At 37.4% G+C, this 18,831-nt stretch overlaps 1 protein-coding gene across 1 annotated transcript; it reads right to left on the bottom strand.

The window, feature by feature from the left end:
* Positions 1 to 4,702: 4,702 nt before the first annotated feature.
* Positions 4,703 to 17,473, bottom strand: rhag (Rh associated glycoprotein). Its single transcript, XM_027166319.2, has 10 exons — positions 17,205 to 17,473; positions 12,646 to 12,829; positions 11,763 to 11,913; positions 11,016 to 11,163; positions 10,222 to 10,388; positions 9,473 to 9,610; positions 9,195 to 9,316; positions 7,972 to 8,045; positions 7,043 to 7,116; positions 4,703 to 6,288 (listed from the first exon to the last, which is right to left on the bottom strand). Exons 1-10 carry the CDS (start codon positions 17,383 to 17,385, stop codon positions 6,217 to 6,219), a joined length of 1,311 nt encoding a protein of 436 aa, XP_027022120.1. The 5' UTR covers positions 17,386 to 17,473; the 3' UTR covers positions 4,703 to 6,216.
* Positions 17,474 to 18,831: the final 1,358 nt, after the last annotated feature.

The raw sequence follows: 18,831 nt of genomic DNA, 5'->3' as shown, positions 1-18,831 counted from the left end.
CTCCTACCTCCACTTTTATATGTAACTCTATGTTCCTCTCTCTTCTGGAAATAAGGGTTAACTACAACCATTTCTATCCATTTATCAAAATACTCTCCATCACCTCATCTAACTCAGTCCAGAATCTCTCATTTTCTTCTAACTCACAGCCTACTTGTGGAGCATAACCCGGTCTGACACAGTCTAAAACATTCCTCGCAATCTCATCCTTCAGGATCATCACAACATTTCTCTTCCTATCCACACCATAAAAAAACAGTTTATATCCCCCTCCAATACTACATACTTTGCCCCCTTCCAGCTGGTCTCCTGCACACACAGTATATCTCCCTTCCTTCTCTCCATCATGTCTGCCAGCTCTCTACCTTTCCCTGTAATTGTACCAGCATTAAGAGTTCTTATTCTCAGACCTATACTCCCGCCTTTCCTCTTCTCTCTCTGTCTCTGAACTCTTCTCCCTCCTTTTCTTCCTCGACCAACAGTAGTCCAATTTCTGCCGGCATCCTGAGGTACAACTGTGCCGGTGGCGGTTAACCCGGGCCTTGATGGAAATCGCACTGACGGTTTGCATGTTTAAATTTAGCAGATTTTACACTGGATGCCCTTCCTAAACTAGCAAGTGTTATTTTGTCATAAAATATGCAAATGAAGTCTAAACCGGGGTTTTGTTTGTGTAACAATCTTCTTTATATGCATATTCATATTCAAAATATATATATATAATGCCTGGGTATTTGTCTGTTGTAAAAAATCTAGGTGCGTCTGGTACTTTTTCAGTAGCCTAGAGAAAGTTATTGTGCAGTCTAGAAAAATTATGGGAAATTTTTTGTGATTTTAAAAATGAACAGGAATCTGATCACTTATTAGTAGTGTAATCTTGTAGTGTATTCTTTAGCGTACCATTTTCTCGCTTTACCACCCCTCCGCTGGCAGGGTGGTACGCACAGTGTTGTCTGAGATCTAAACCAAGCACTTCGACGGGTGGGAGAGTACTTGGGTATAGATCTCAGACAACACTGTGCGTACCACCCTGCCAGAATAAATTGGCCAAGTGCTGTGATGAAACAGGTCTATCATGGGTAAAGGCCCTTCCCATTGTGTTATTATACATGAGAACGAGAACTAGAGGGAGAGTGAATTTAAGCCCATTTGAGATACTGTTTGACAGACCCCCAAATACAGGAATTGAGCCTGGACACACACCCAGATTAACCACAAGCCAATGTGAAGATGAAATGCTGTGTTATTGTGCAAACTTCTCCTCTGTTTTGTCTCAAATCCATAAGCAGGTGAAGGAAGCACTGCCTAAGGTGACGCAAACAGATCTGCACAGTCTCAAACCAGGTGACTGGGTGGTGGTGAAGGATTTCAGGAGGAAAAGCTGGAGAGCCAGGCGGTAGCTGGGACGATTTCAGGTACTTCTGACCACGCAGACTGCGGTGAAGCTTGCAGAGAGAGCGACATGGATTCACGTTAGCCACTGTAAGCGGGTTCCTGAGCCAGAGGAAAAACCAACACCCGACAGCTGCAAAGAGGAATGAGAAGGGGCATCAGGGCACACGGTGACGTGCTAGTAACCTCTCCCGTGAGCTCCACGACGCGTATAGTGTCTGAGTCAGAAGAAAACCCTGATACAACGCAGCAGCCGACACCGAGAAGGAGCAGCGTGATCTGAAGGAGTAACATCGACACACACACACACACACACAAATGTAAACACAAATGTTAATGAAATTAATGAACTGAAAGAGGTAAATGTGACAGACACTTACGACAGCAGATGACTGTACAGCATTACACATTTACGACAGCCAGACTCCCATACAAACACAAATATAAGATCTGACTTCTAGATACGATCAACATTGATGAGTAAAAGCTCCTGTTAAGATGAGGAGCCTTTTTGACTATCACCCAAGAGTTTTAGGGATCATTGGCATCCTTATGATCTGCCTGTTAAGTAGAGGGAATGCAGAAAAGACTTCCACCTTTGGTAGAAGTCACAGAGACGTGCATGAAAACACTTATTGGCAATTTGCCAACTACACTGCCAAAATGATCACAAATGAGTCTTGTTATGTGTGTATGATTCTCCCCACAGCTGCGAGTAAACACACAATGAACCATGAAAAGTAATGGTAGTGAATTGAAAGCCATAGCCCAATACTGTAGAAATTCTTACTGCATGTGGAAGCAGGATGCTTATAGAGTCCAGAATGGCACACATTTGAGTCTGGTGATAAATTCACCGGCCTCCCTGTGGTGTGAAGCTGGAGGTCCTGGGAGGACTGATTTAACTGGTACCACAATATGTCTACGGACTCTAATGCGTGTGACAAAACGAACATTCAAGGTAAATCAAACAAGAGTTAACACATTTGTTGCACAGCCTCCTCCTAAATTGAACTACACACACTGTTTTGTAGGTACAGGAAACATACCGTTAGGTAATATCGCCAGCCGTAGGTGCACTCATTTATATTACCCATATTCAGATGTTGGAACCTGCCCACAGGCAGAGTGTTCCCTCATTCATCCATCTGACACCGGCACATTACTCAGGGCTGACGAGTGGTACTGGGTCTGTGGTGTATCTAGCCCTACCCCGTAACTGGGGAGGAGTATGTACTTTAGCAAGGTTTAGGTATCCAGGTGTGGTCATAGCTCACTCACACTCATCAATAAAGCGACCCAAGAAAGAGGTGTCTGATAATGTTTTTCCTCCGCCAGAACATAGACTGAAACCTAAACTGAGTAAATTCTTTGATTCCTTCTTCCCACAGTATGGGATGACTCAGGTTTGGAATCAACTAGAAGTCACAGATTATCGGCTTGCCACTTATATTAACTCCACTAATCGGGCAACCGAAGGCATTAAACAGGAACTCGCGGCCCTTAGATTGACTGCTACACAAAATAGAATGGCCTTAGATATTCTATTAGCTAAAGAGGGAGGTGTATGTGCCCTGATTGGAGATCAATGTTGCACCTTCATTCCCTCGAACAATGACGACCATGGGTCTATCTCAGATCCACTGCATGATATGCACAAAGTAGCAAACCAAATGAAACAAGACGAACACGGAGATAATAGTTGGGGACTTTGGTACTGTTTGGACAGTGGACTCCCTATCTATCAATGATAATCCCAGTGATTGTGGTATTACTCTTATTATGTTTGTTTGGCCCTTGCGTATACAAATGCATTCATTACATCATAATGTCCAATCTAACGACCAAACAACTTGTGAAACTAGACGATATTGACGATGACCCTGAATGGAGTCCTCCATTCAGCGATGACCATTTCACTGAATTTGCCCAGACTGATCCAGAAACAGACAAAGGTGAATACGGACAATAGAGACTGTGACTTGTAGTGAAGTTACGACTTGATTAATGCTTAATGCTTTGCCTTTAACTGCATATTTTTTATATATACGGGTCCTGTCCCCACAAAAACAGCATATTATCCACTAAAGATCATGTATTTTATGAAGCATTCATGTGAACCCTACAGGGGTAATGATACGCTAATGTGAGATTTTACATGATTAGCTTAAGATTTAAGTGATTATATTCTAGCTGATTAACAATGTTGTAGATTAAGTAGTTGATTAACAATACTGGTATCGATCGATCATTTAGAGTTTCTATTTTGTTACAGATTAATGATTAGTAAAATTTTGTGTATTGTCCCAGGGACAAAAGGGGGGGATTGTAGTGGAAATTTTTACTTTAGAGAAGAACACATGAATCTGTCCTTCTAGGCTTCTGTATTTCCCATGGCTGGTAGTTATTGTGACTAGAGATTTCAGTTGTTTCTTCCTAAAACTGCCTTTAATCAGACCTTTCCCATGAGACCTTTTCTGTTCCCGTGGGATTAGCTTGGTCAGAAGATGAACAGGCGATGCTTCTAAGCCAATGGTGGATGATGTTTTGGTTTTACATGTCCTGTTTCATTTTATTACTGTCTATAAAATGCTGGTGTTATCAATAATGGAGGCCCTTCCTCTCTGATTTTACACGTAGAGTGTTGGGTCCTTCTGCAAAGCTGAACACAATAAACCGTGAAAACCTTTATACACTTGCCCGTGCCTGTTGGTGTGATATTTTTATGCTTTAATTCTCTCGAACCTCAAAACTTCCACAACATAAGCTACAAGCTTAACAGGTAAGATACCTACCATAGATTCAATAAGAAGGCTGTAAATTCTGTCTGTTAACTGGGAAGTTCTGCTATACCTGTGTTCTTTTCAGGCGTGTACCTCAACTCTGTCAGGACCTGTGTTTATGTCTGTGTGTGTGTTACGTAGGTTTCCGCTTTTTTGTAGCAGGTGTTCTGGTACTGGTGTGGATATACTGGAACCCAAGCATTTGCAATGCCTAAATCAACAGTTTTTGATATAGAAATTGAGAGAGTGAAATAAGATGAAACTTTAGAGACTTTTATTTATCACACACTTTATCACCAGCTTTTTTGCTCCTTTCATCTCTGCAATCTTCTGTATTATTGTGTTTTGACTTTGGCTTGTTTTAAGTTTTAACCCTTTCCCACTTTGAGTCCTGTTTATTACAAACACTTTGTGAATTTTAATCTAACCACATCACACCAGCACGTCACTAGTTCTTTTCCCATAACACCACATTGTGTTGGATTTTATTCCTTACTGAACACAAAACCGTACTCTGAGTAATGTAGGAAAGTTGTATAAAACATTTATTTATGAAATAATACATTTGTTACATACTTAGACATTTTATATTTTGTAAATATTTTGTGATGCTGCCAAGCTACCTACATTCTAACTATGCTGAGTAAACTATATTCACACACACACACACACACACACACACACACACACACACACACACACACACACACACACACACACACACACACACACACACACACAGACACACACAGACACACACACACACACACACACACACACACACACACACACACACACACACACACACACACACACACACACACACACACACACACACACACACACACACACACACACACAGTGTGTACATCATATGTCAGTCACCTTTCTGGGATGTTTAATGTACAATCAGGACCAAGCTTCTGAGTTCACTAACAATTATTCCAAAATAATAATTATTCAAATTGTAGTGATGTAATAATATTTAATTTCAATAGATGTGCATCTACGTGTCTACGCTTCTAACATACTTCAAACATCACTTGAGTTTTCAGTTTTATAGTTTATACCGCTTTCTTTTTGTAAGAACACACTACATTAGCTTGGTTTTAGGTGGAGACATACCATGTGACCAAACTCTGTTAATGATTTAATAGCTGCTTCTGAGGGTAGCGAACTCAGATATCTGAACCTGACATGAAGACGAGCAGAAGAAATGACTGACGATGTCACACATGGAAAGAATAAAGAAAAAATGAGAAAAGCATGCAAATAGACCTGTTTTTACACAGACCAATCTGAGCTCAGTTGCAGAACGGCTCAAACTGTCAGGCTTAGTTAAAAAAAATAACACAATATGTGTAATCAATGATTAAGTAGCTATAGACCCCCCCGCCATTATTTTTTTTTTTAAAAAAGATGCTTCGTAAATGTGTAGTCATGAATACGTGCTATAAATTGTTATCCTTAACAAAAATGCTGCATAATTGTTCTCAGGTGGTAAATGCTGGATATGGGGATGATGTGGAAGTGTTTAGTGAAAGAATCCGGGGACAGATGTGTGTACAGGTTAATTACTCAGCACCGGTTGCTCATTTGTTGGGTTTCTGTGCTAGTAATCAACTCAAATCCTAAGATTTAAAAAGATCTATAGTTGGGCGCATGAACTAAATTGCTCAGTTGTGATTAGTTCGGATTAGGTGACGTGCACATGGACATAATGCACAAATTCATGAATTCACGCTCAGTTCATCAGCTGATGTAACTCAGTGCCAGTTGGCATCAACTATGTGATGTATTTAGGAGCTGGAGTCTAATGAAGAGCATCCATGTTTAAATAGGTTTCACCTTCCCGGTCATGAGGGAAATACTTAAAAGTTTCCTTGAACACATACTGTATAGACATGAGTACAAGTTGCTTTGGAGATTAGAGTTTGTTTGAGCTGCTGAGAATTACGAATATTGTTCATGTTTCCTGAGTTGGTTGTGGATTTATTGGATTGAGTTATGTAGGAAGACCACAAAGGCAGACTTAAGAGATTTAAGGCTCTGCTTTGTTCTTAGAGTGATCTGTATGAGTAAGACTTTCACCAGCTTCCTCTTCCTCAGGTACCTGCAGATAAAACAAAACCTCAAATGAATAAAAAGATAACTAGAGAATAATGTAACATCTAACTGTCAATCCTGTAGTGTTAATAGATTTATCCTGTTCCTACAGTTTAGAAGGAAAGATCCATCCATAAGTTTTTTCTTATCCTACACAGGGTCACTGAGAACCTGGAGTCTATCTCAGGGGACTCGGGTCACAAGGTGGGGGACTCGCTGGATGGGGTGCCAACCCATCACTAGCATAATTACACACACTCACACACTATGGACAATTTATTGATCAACATACAGTGCATGTCTTTGAACTTTGGAGTATCCAGAGGAAATCCCCTTCTGAAGCCCCAGAACATACAGCATGCAGGGAGGAGGTGGGAACTGAACCTCCAACACCAGTAGTGGTCTATCATGTGTTTGTGCTGATAATTAATCTGGAAAAATTCAGATTTCTTGCTATTCTATTTCTTTCTTCTTATTTAAAGTGTTTCTTTGTATTCATCCATTCGTCCCTTTTCAGTAACCGTTTTGTCCAGGTCAGAGTGGCAGTAGATTGGGAGCTCTAGGTGTGAGGTAGGTGTACATCCTACACACACACATTCATACACTCATTCAAAATTAGGGTCAATTTAGAGCAGCCAAATTAGAGCAGCCAACTATGTAGGAGATAACCCGAGAATCCAAAGGAAACCTATATGGTTTCAGGAACCAACAAAACCTTTTTTATTCATATACCGAGACCAGTCAGTTTTCTAGGTTCTCACCTCCCAGTAGAGAGCATCATCAAAGCAGTTCTGATCAGGTGGTTGTCCCAAAAATGGCAGCTTCAGTATAAGACCTGTAGTAAAAAATCAATTCAAGTACACTACGTAATGTATATGCTAATAGTACATCAATGAAAGTGGTGATAAACCTCCACCTCCAGTTTAGTGCAATGTAAACTGCATGACATACAATTATAGCCTAGTGGTTAAGGTGTTGGACTACTTATGGGAAGATCAAGGGTTCTAAACCCAGGTTCACCAAGCCTTCACTGCTGGGCCCCTGAGCAAGGCCCTTAGCCCTCAATTGCTCAGCTTTATAAATTGAAATAAAAAATGTAGGTCACTTTGGATAAGGGTGTTTGCTAAGTGTTATAATCGTAGTAATAATCTTTTATAAAGTTTCAGATGAAATCTCACAGATTGAAATGTTATTACTCAAAATAGTTCAGATGCTAATATGACTGCATCTACTGTTTTTAGTTCTGTTGTCATTGACAGTATCACACACAGAATCACTTATGTTAACACGGCTGCAAAGTGATGAAGTGAAGCAGTGATGATTTAGAAATGTATATAAGCTTTTCAGTCACGTTAGATAGATTAGCCTTACAACTCCAGTGCAAAACTTGTTTTAGACTGTAAAGATCATGTAAACTACATTTGGGGTGTAGGGAAGGTGGATACTTTACTATTTTGTCACTTTTAACACAACAGCTGATATGTAAATTGTAAAAAATAATAGCTTTTAAATGCTATTTGTGTTGAGTGTAAGTTCATATCCTTTCAATACTACTAGTTAAAGTATAAAAATGTGTTTGAGAAGTTACAGACATATTCTATGTTTTCATCACTACTTTAGCTATTTAGATTTTTTTTTCAAATGGTGGTTATGAAGGCAGGTAAAATTGTGTAACTCTGTGTGTACACACCTGTGATGGTTCCTCCGATGAGGGCGAAACCAAGAGATGACCCTAAAGCAGCAGCCTGAAAGCCAGCACTAATGCTAAAGACAGGAAATAAAAAGATATATACATAATGATAGCAGTAATGCTAATTACAAACACAAGCGGCTAAAACACTGATCTGGAATCCGGACTATGATCTCTACTCATTAGCAAATTTTCTCTGCTTGTCTGACAGTTTTCGGTTTCCAAATTTACTGTTTGTTTCTTGTTCTCATAAAACATTCTCTCATAATTTCTTTCACTTCTGCCACCTCTACAAGGGAAGTTTAGTTTAGTGTTTGTCCTGTTAGTGTTGCCATAGAACAGTGCTGTAAAATAGACCGGGGTCCATATTCATGAAAATTCTTAATGCAAAGAGTTGCTCCTAGTGACATAATTCTAAGACTGTTCTCAGAAATGTGGGCTTTTTCCTTAAAAGGTCAAAAAGTGTTAGAAGTAGTGAGGAGGACTTTTAAGAGGCTTAAGAATTTCTTTAACAGAGGAGAAAATAGCCCAAAATGTGTAAAGGAACAATAAATATGTTGCATACAATATTTAATAATAACAGTGAGTTAATAAGATGCTACAGATTAGATCATGTAGTGATTATTTTTGTAATTATATTAGAGATAACATCTCTGATATATGTTGTACTGTGTCGGAGATGTTTACATTTACATTTACATTTATTATATTTATAACATACAGATGTTAGCGCATCTCTAATTTGATCAGTCATGAACCTAAACCCTACATCTTACCATAGAAAACAACTGGCTTATAATAGAACAACCAATCACAGTCTTCAAAAGAATGTGTCATACCTATACACGGGGTCAGCTCCACCTCCTCTCTAAGATAAAAGTTGTTCTGAATCACTCTTAAGATAAGCTAGAAACTTTTAAGCTAAATTAGGAGCTCTCTGAGATCATTCTTAGAGTCTTTAAGAATACGGGCCCTGAGCTTATGTGACCAGAAGGGAATAAAATGAGCCTGACTCATTTGAATGGGAAAGAACACTGGACCAGGCAGCAGTTTCACATTGGTCAAGAAACAAGAAGAGAAACAAAAGTCAAAATGTTGAACTGGTAATAATTCAGTAGTGGTCAGTACGATATCTCCAGCAATTCTTAGGGCATTTTATTACTTAGAACTGTTTAATTTCCTTATTGTTTGGAAAACAGTGTGTGTTTCTGTGCCAGTCTTACTCTTTTTTTTTGCCTAGGCCTGCTGCTACTATGCCGGCAAGACCACCCAAAATCCCAGGCATGCCATGAAGGTTATGCACTCCACATGTATCCTGAATTCCCAAGTGTGATGCAAGGATGGGCTACAGATAAAGAAACAGGGGAATAACAAACATGAGTATGTCAATAAATCAAACTAGCAATAAATACAGTTATGATGTGGACAACTAAATGTTTTATGTTTTACTACAGTTTACCCACTGACAGGGTGAAGCATGTATGTGTATTCAGGTGCTTACACTGAGGAATTTGAAACCAAGAGTAGAGATGATTCCAGCAGTGAGGCCGATCAACATGGCACCAAAAGGCCCGATGCTCATATCAGCACACGTTCCCACGGCAACTCCACCAGCCAGAGTTGCATTCTGGATGTGAACCTGTGAAAGCAAACTGGCATATTAATATATACATCTCGTTATATCTTATAGCTCTTTTTTAAGAGTAATATCCACTGTGACTATATCCAATGTGGAAATACAATTTAACATATAAATGTTATACATTCATGAACATTTTTTGAAGATTTTATGAGTTTGCATTGATTTTTCTATAATTTTTTACCTTTAAAATAAGTATGCTTAAATATTCTCTAGGAACATTGCCATTGGTACTATATACCGGTGAAACACAGACAGCGGCAACAAACTCTATAGTTTGTAGGTATACAGTACACTTCAGTCAGAACTTTGTTTGGAAGGTTCCATAGGTGGATCAAAACTCTTAACTGACAAATGTGTGACATTTATATATGTGACATAGTATTTTTTTCCCCCTGTCCTGCCTTTAGAGTTGCTAGTTAAACTGTTAGGGACTGCAAAATGCTAATCCCAGACCCACCTCCTTCTAAACATCTTTTAAGCTAAACATCAATTGTAATGCATAGATTTATATTCCTGATGATACAGAAACTTGTATCTTGATCAAAACCTTTAATAGATTTGGATTAGGTTTTCAGTCACTAAATAAGCAGATTTCTGCTTTGTCTCACCATGTCCAGTTTGCCTTTCTTCTCCACCAGGCTGGAGGTAGCGTAGGCAGCGAGCGCACAGGCAGCCAGAGAGAAATAAGTATTAATGATGGCAGTGAGCTGTGCATCTCCAGGTTCAGCAATAGCAGAGTTAAAACTTGGCCAGAACATCCACAGATATACAGTACCTATAGACAGGAAAGATAAAATACATTGACACGATTTATTCTAGTAGAACTGTTTTGCTGATTGATGAATGAAAGAATAAATGAATTTTTACATAACAGTAGGCAATGATCACAAAATGCTCTCTATCTATCTATCTATCTATCTATCTATCTATCTATCTATCTATCTATCTATCTATCTATCTATCTATCTATCTATCTATCTATAATGATGTAAATAATGAATATACAGATATGTACTGTACAGTATGTATATGAATGATGAATATTTAATAAAACATTTCTGACAGGATTGATCTCCTCATTGATAACCCCACCCATATCTGCAGTGCACTACAACTTCCTGTATTTGATGAAGATTAAAATGAAGAGTAAATCATATGCTATGGCCTTCAACAGTCATCAGATCTCAACCAACCTAAACATCAAATTGAGTGACATGTTATTCAATACTACACACTACCACCATTTTTCTTTCCTTTAACTTGTATCAATGATATGATTGTAGCTGTAGTTTGGCATAAATTGGTGTAGTTTGGCATAAATCGGATGCTGTAATGTGAATATAGTCATCCACTGGTCGTGAAGCACTAATTGTGTCTGTGTAAGAATATTATGTAGATGTACCAATCATGGCGAACATATCAGAGTGATAAACAGATCCCTCATTGTCATGACCATTGCGAAGACCTGGGCGATAAAGCATACGCGCAACAGCAAGACCAAAGTAAGCTCCAAACGCATGGATGGTCATGGACGCACCAACATCTGATGCCTGAAAACAAAGAAACATTTATTCTTGACTCTAAGCTTCTTAACCTCTATACCTCTTCTGTACCTCTACAGTACTGTATATAACATCTTTCTCAATTATAAAGAATAAAAAAGTATTGAAATTAAACTTTCAACAAGTTATTTACTATTACTGCTAATACATTAAAGAGTTGTAGTCAGTTCAATTGCAATAAATGTGAACATGGTGTCTTGAAGAATACCCAAAAATTCTCAAGAGAAAAATATATTTCTTGGATTTAGACAAATCTTTCTTCAATATTTCTTATTGTTAACTATATACAAAAATGTTCTAGGGATATTAAGCTTATTTCAAGATACAGTTCCATAGTTCAAGTTTAAAATAAAATACTAGAGTCAGATAATTAACAAATGCTTGACATATAATTATAATAATTAATAATAATTTGTTTCCCACTATGGAAAAGTCATGCATTTTATCTGAGCGGAATCCTTCTTTAACACATCTTCCCCATAGCCCTTTCTTTCCTTTTGGAGACGTGTAAAGTCTCATGTATTGCAAAGTGATCCTGGAGATGGCATCAAATGTCACGTGAAAGTATAATAATTATTAAATCGTACCCCCAGGAATTCAACCACAGTGTGTTCATTAATGCAGAATATGGTGATTTCCAGCAGGGTCATGATGAGCAGCTGCACTGGACTTGTCTTCCCCAAAACTGCACCGAATGAGATGAGCACTGTCGCTGTGCTGAAATCGGCATTAATCATGCTGCAGGGAAAACAGAAGGTAGGAAAGTGAAGGAACATTTAATTCAGTTTATTGTAGAAGCTTAATTACTTTAATTATACAATAAAACATCAATGCAACATCCATCTATCCATCCTTCCTCCATCTATATATACATACATAAACCATACAGTATGTACCGATTTCAGTACAGCCTTAGGCAAGTTGTGGCCTAATGGTTAGAGAGTCTGACTTGTAATCCGGGTTCGGGTCCCAAATAGATTTTTTAAAATTTGTAAAATACACTTCAAAGTATTTATTCTGACACTATTGCAAGTTTTCCCCCTCATAATATTATATATTATAATATAATGACATTATGACTTGTATTTTAATATATTTGATTTAATATCTTTGATATCTTTGGTTAAAGCAGTAGCCTAAAATTCTACCATAAGGTGTCATAAGTTTTATATAAAACATGTAGAACCTGATACTAACTGCATCAACTCCATTTCAAATATACTTCAAACAGGAAGGAGGATGTTGAAGAACCTTATTTGGATCATTTTAATTCACTTTCTTTGTTGGAGACAATGATAATTCAATACTAATTCTACAAACATTCACTCACTCTATCTTGAGATATTAATGTAATGAGGATGCTGGATGTAGGTACACAGATAACCCCAAAATCTAATTCCTTTACTCCCGAGAAGCAAAATAAATCTAAAGTTTGACACCCTTCCTATACAAAAATCGAGATGAATTTACCTATAGATTGAAACCCTAATTTTTCCATCATGCATGTGCCAGATGTTCTGCAGCAGTAAACCCCACTGAAGGCCAAAGGCAGCAAGCAGCAGGTTGATGCCCACGCTGCTGAAGCCGTACCGCTTCAGGAAGGTCATGAGGAAACCAAAACCGATGAAGATCATCACATGCACATCCTGAAACACTTAAATGTACAGAACAGAAAGCAGATTAAAGAGCTGCCATAGTGCTCAGACTAGACATGGCCAAAATTAGCAAAATGTATTAAATAATAAACATATAAATATTTAAAAAACTAAAGATGCACCATGCTGATAGATCAGTTAGTTTAGGTGTGTGCACACTTACCGTAGGCAGCCAGGCTATTTAAACTTTTTTCCCTCTAAAATTTTCTGATTGTTCTTCACTTAATTTTACATTGAGGGTGGAAAAAAATTTCTAACTTGATCTATCTTGGTTTAATATTTTTCCATTACATAATCTTTCTATTTTGACAGAAATGTATATACTTTTTTAATATCTGTTGTACACAGATGCCACATTTCCTCTGAAAACCTTTCAACCTTTTCATTTGCTTTTCTACTGGAGGAAGCCATTAAACTCTGCACGTAATCAGAGTCTGTGCTTTAGGTAGCACATCTGGTAAATCTATCCAGGATCAAAACGCTCAGAGCTTTCATGTCACATTTTAAGGTCAACAGGCAGATCGCAGTGGATGAGTGGAAATGACTTGTACACTTTTGGGTGTTGTCTGTTTGTTTGTTTTCCTCATATTCCTGTGGTTGACTACGTAAGCTTGGGTATTGTATGCTAAGCATGTTTTCCTGCTGTTTTGTTAATATTTATTTACAAAATGTAGTCAATCGTAATGAGTGTTGGTGATATCTGAAACTATTGCTACAAGGCATTAAATAGTTTGGCAAAAATTGGTATAGAATTTTCTACTTGCCTCAAATGAAATCAATGAGCTTAGATATTTTTGGTGATATTGATGCTGCTTCTAGTTTAGTTTAGACTTACAATTTAGCATCAGACAAAGCATAAGCCTTTGCTTATGGTATCTAATCTTACGATATCTAATCAATTTCTAGTTGTTTCATCCAAACTTTTTACATTCAGATTTTTTTGCACCTTTGCCAATATACAATATGCACATTCTAAATTCGCATGTGTGTGTGTGTGTGTGTGTGTGTGGGGTGGGGGGTGGGGGGTGCCCTGTGGTGGTCTATCATCCCATTTTGGGTGTATTCCCATTGTTACCAGTATAGGCTCTGGAGCCACCGCACCCCTAACCAGGATATTGAAAATGAATGAATGGAAGATAATGTGAACATGTAGTACTGTGGACCTGCTAAGACTGCCCCTTGTGGATCCATGGCATTTTCAAAATAATAGCTCAGGGATGTTTACGCTAAGCTAGAGTCACAGACTAAACAGGAAAAAATACGGCTTCACAAATGGCAGAAATCTTATCATAAAAAAATGAGGAAAGAAGAGATCTCTTTAGGATGGTGCCACCCTGAAGAACTATCCAAACTGGTCAGTCTGATGGACAGTAGCTAATACAAGTACTGAACCCACTCCAATGACTTAATGGATATGGTTCACTTGGGTGTGTTGTCTAAAGTTGCTGTACTTCACAGGGCACCTGAGTTGCTATATTCATTTATGTCATGCTTCATTTAGATTTCCAGATTTCCAGTTTCTTTCATGTTTACATTTACATTTGCCAGATGCTAGCGTGACTTATTACAAAGACTGACTCGCTTTGTAGTATCCATGAAAAACCTATCCTCAAGAAGGTAATCAAATCTCAGCACACTGGATAGCTTCTGCACTCATAAGGCAAAATTCAGGCTCATTTTTATTTATTCATGCAGTTGGCCAGAAGATCAATCATCACCTATGATGGCTAGTAAATGAGAGGTTTGGAGCTATTGAAATGTAACTGCTATAAAAATATTCTTCTGGTATCACTTATACAGCCAAATACCAAAACAGGGTGCATGATGTGGATGTAGGATGTATCCACATTGGTAGGATGTATCCACATTTCTAATAAGTAGAAGACAATTATATCTCTGTAATTTATGATAGCTGAGATTAGGTCATGCATCATGTTTTTATATGGGTGTGTAAAGGGGTCAGGTACTGGAAACAGGTACAGTAACAACATGGAGGCTTCAACATGATGTGGTAGCTCAGTGGTTAAGGAGTTGGGCTACTGATTGGAAGGTTCGAACCCCAGGTCCACCAAGCTGCCACTGCTGGGCCCCTGAGCAAGGCCCTTAACCCTCAGTTGCTCAGTTGTAAGTCACTCTGGATAAGGGTGTCTGCTAAATGCTGTAAATGTAAATGTAAACATGGATTACATTAGGATCACTGAGTGTGGCAATAAAGGCTTAGCATGGGACTCAGTATAAGTAAGAATTTCAGTATAATTCAAACTTTGCAAATCTTTCATTTGCTCTCTATAATACAACTCGATACAAATCTCAAAGGCTTGTTTCCAAATAGGAAGAAGGTTTCTTTTTAATGCCACTGACTCTGTAGTGCAGTTCAATTACTTTCTATCAGCACTAATTTGCTGCTTGATGACAAAGCTTATCCTTGTTTGGGTGTGTGCTTTTTGAAAGCCGCATTCCTCGGTTTGTTTTTATTTCTTTGAAACTGTAATCATGGTCCGTTTGACCTCGGTCCAAAGAGATTGATCTGTAAGATTTTCCCAGAATGCTAAAACATCTGGTTCTTTCACCCCCCTACAAGTGGATTCTTCACTTTTCTTCACTTCATTCTTTGCACAATGGAGGAAACAAGCTAATCTTCTGGTTTCACACGATGTTAATGACCGATGAGAAAATTCGTCATGGATTAGTGCGTTCATTTTAACTTCATTTTGTTTTTTTGCAAAACTGTAATATTCTACTTGAACATATTACCATAGACATGTTCTGATTTTAAATTATATCATATATTATATTTGATTTTACATCATCATACTGTAGTTAGGCTCTATTCTAAGAGTTTTGAAATTCTCATTAAATCTATAAGATCATATTTTGCTAATGTGAGAAATAAAACGACGACTTCACTACAGAAATAGGAAAGTTATGGTGTTCAGATGTGACGTGGAAGATAATCTCACCCCCTCACACCCTTCCCGCCCTTAAAGCTGTAACTGCATAGCAAAGATAAAAAACAACTCCAACGGCCCAATTTATAGCTGGTCAGGAAGCACAGCGAGTTTCACATTAAATTGCGCATTAAATTATTACACTTTCCTTGAATTTTTTTCTTTTTCTTTCCCCTTTTGTATCCTCTCTTTCTCTCCCTCCCTTATCTTGATTTCTTTCTTTCTTTTTTCCCTTTCTTTTTTTTTCATTTGTCTATTTATTATATTTCTCTGTCTCTTGTTCTGGTTCTGTCTTTTTTTTAACCTTCTTTTTATTTTTCTCTTTTTCCCAGTTAGCAAAACAATGTTTAAATGAAAAAGATGAAAATGATAAACCTCCAACGATGTGTATTATGGTGGTCAAATCAGGAGGACATACCATTTACATGAATTATGTACTAATATTATAAGTATCTTTTAAGTACTTCCATCCCTGACAGAGAGGGAATGCAGCTTCTCCTATTTCTTGCGTGCATGCGTTGGGCTTGCGTGTGTTCCACAGTGTACATCTCCATTAAATCATCATCTCTCCATCTGCTCTTAACCATTGACCTGCACTTGACCCTCAATGACTGCACACTTTTACAGCTTGAATATCGCACTGTTGATGCACACAGACTTTATTTGGCTTGCTGTGTCCAACCGAAAGAATTCATTGTTTTATACTTATATTAATATAATTATTATTTAAGTGTCATTTAAAGACAGTCACATTTAGACCACATTACACAGTAGTGTATATGACATATGAATAAATACAGATGTTTTGTGAATTTTATGATTAACACACTTTCAGTTCACTTTTTATTTCTCAGACTCATAGTTTTTTCACTTTCTCTCCCCTTACACCGAAACCACCCCCCACCCCCAAAACACACACACACGGAATGGAGAAGGTTATTAAAATAAAGCATTTTTCTAATAAGGTTATTAAACTGTTAGTGTTGGTTAAAGTTATTTATTATAAATCCACTCATCCAATCTGTTTCTCCACAATACAATACATTTTTGTCTCTCATCAACAGTAAAGTGCTTCCAAAAACATATAATATTACAATTTTTTTTACAGTCTGTTAACTTGTTATTTGAATTTTAATGAACTTGACATTATCTTGACTTCAGTTTACAGGCAAAGATATAAGCCATAAAGGCAATACAATGCATATTTATACTAAAACTCATCATCTATGTGTTGATTTAATGACTTATTCAGTGCCTGTTACATTACCATTTTCAGGAATGTAACAGAAATTCAGTATCATACACTGAATTTGTATCTATTATATTCTATATTAAGCTATGTGATTATCTGTATATTTATTAATCTATAGATAAATGTAACAATCTGTCAGATACAGTATGCAGTACAGTATGCATGGATACTTACTAGGGTAGAGAGCCACTGGGTTTTCCACTTCAGAACTATTTTTAGAGCCATGATGTCCTGAATGCTTTTCAGATTTAACATCGTACACCACAAACACGCCATACAGGATGATGGTGATGATCTCCAGCAACAAAGCCACAATTGGAAACTTCAGTTTCATGTTGGTTGAATACGCCGGCATGGTTCAACCCTATCACTCCTGCTTCACACTTCCTCACTATCAGCAGTGTGTATGTGTTGTGAGAGGGGCTTCACAGTGATGTCTGAGTTTAAATTGGCTGCAGGTTTGAGGATGTCCAATGACAGACGCTAGAAAGAAAAGGCCAATGATCACACCTCCTACTGAAGTCTGCTTAAAAAAAAAAAACTAAACAAGGAGTGTCCATTGCTGCACAGGAAAACACATTAGCAGATTTGAGAGAATATTGCTACTGAAGAAAACACAGTTTAATATTTAATTTTCTTTAAGTGAAACATTACTAAAATAAAAGTAATGATGAAACAAAAAGAAACATAGAGGATTATATACTTCAATTAATTAGCAAATTAAGGTGTGTGTGTGTGTGTGTGTGTGTGTGTGTGTGTGTGTGTGTGTGTGTGTGTGTGTGTGTGTGTGTGTGTGTGTGTGTGTGTGTGTGTGTGAATTAAGCAAATCAGCAATGGAACAACAGTGGAGTGATGTGACTTGAAGGCTCATTACTGTTTACAAATGGAATTGAATTTGGATTTGTATCAATATGTTGGGTAATTCCTTCCTAAATTCTACACAGGACTGGTAAGTAGGTACAAGAAAAGTTTGGTTGTTTTTCTTAATGACCCTGATAATCTAAAAAGAAATAAAGATATTGCTACTGTAAAATGGTGTGTGTTAATGTAGGTTAAATAAGACAAATTAGGATCCATTCATGCAGAAATCCTGTTAGATTCCATTCATGCAGAAATCCTGATAGGTTCACAGAGTTCAACCAACTGGAGTATTAAGGCAAGTTTCCACTATGTGGAACATCATGTAAATAATGTGACATAGTGTCGTTAGGTTTTGCAAATTACCTCCATGTGTTTTCATGTTTTTACAAACAGCTAATAGCGTAACTGAAGTGTAATTGTAGAAAGGTTTTGTATGTAATTCTAGAGGCCTTGTATTTTCCCTGGTGTGGGAATGAAAACTCTTAATGGAATTTTTTATGAAAGTAGAAGTTTTTTGTTGGCTGAAATGCTCTGATGGATTAGTTTTAAGATAAAACATACAAGAATTATTGTAGCATGCTAATTTCAGAGCTTGTGGTGTGGACAAAATTTTATTTTACTTTAGCATGTTGAGTTTTTTAGAGTAGGATCTTAAATTAACTGCTCTTGTTTCTCTGTTTGTGTCGGGGTCAACTCTTTTTTTATTTTCTAAACCAGCATAAAAATATAATGTATCGGCAAAATCTTTCAGTAGTAAGAGCATTTCTATGAACATCTTGGTATCAGTTATTTATTTAGTCATTTTATGGTTCATTTGAAACTGAAAACAGACCTTCATACTGTAATTCCACTGACTTGTAAATGTATATACTGTAAAGTCATGGTACTATATAAGGCTATGATAATGCAAGCCAATAGAGTATCCTGGGAGGAAGTTTAA

The sequence above is a fragment of the Tachysurus fulvidraco genome, chromosome 16, assembly GCF_022655615.1.
Source record: "Tachysurus fulvidraco isolate hzauxx_2018 chromosome 16, HZAU_PFXX_2.0, whole genome shotgun sequence".
In the NCBI taxonomy this organism is placed as follows: domain Eukaryota; kingdom Metazoa; phylum Chordata; class Actinopteri; order Siluriformes; family Bagridae; genus Tachysurus; species Tachysurus fulvidraco.
The sequence above is the reverse complement of the archived record's forward strand: the minus strand, read 5'-3'. Positions and strand labels throughout refer to the sequence as shown.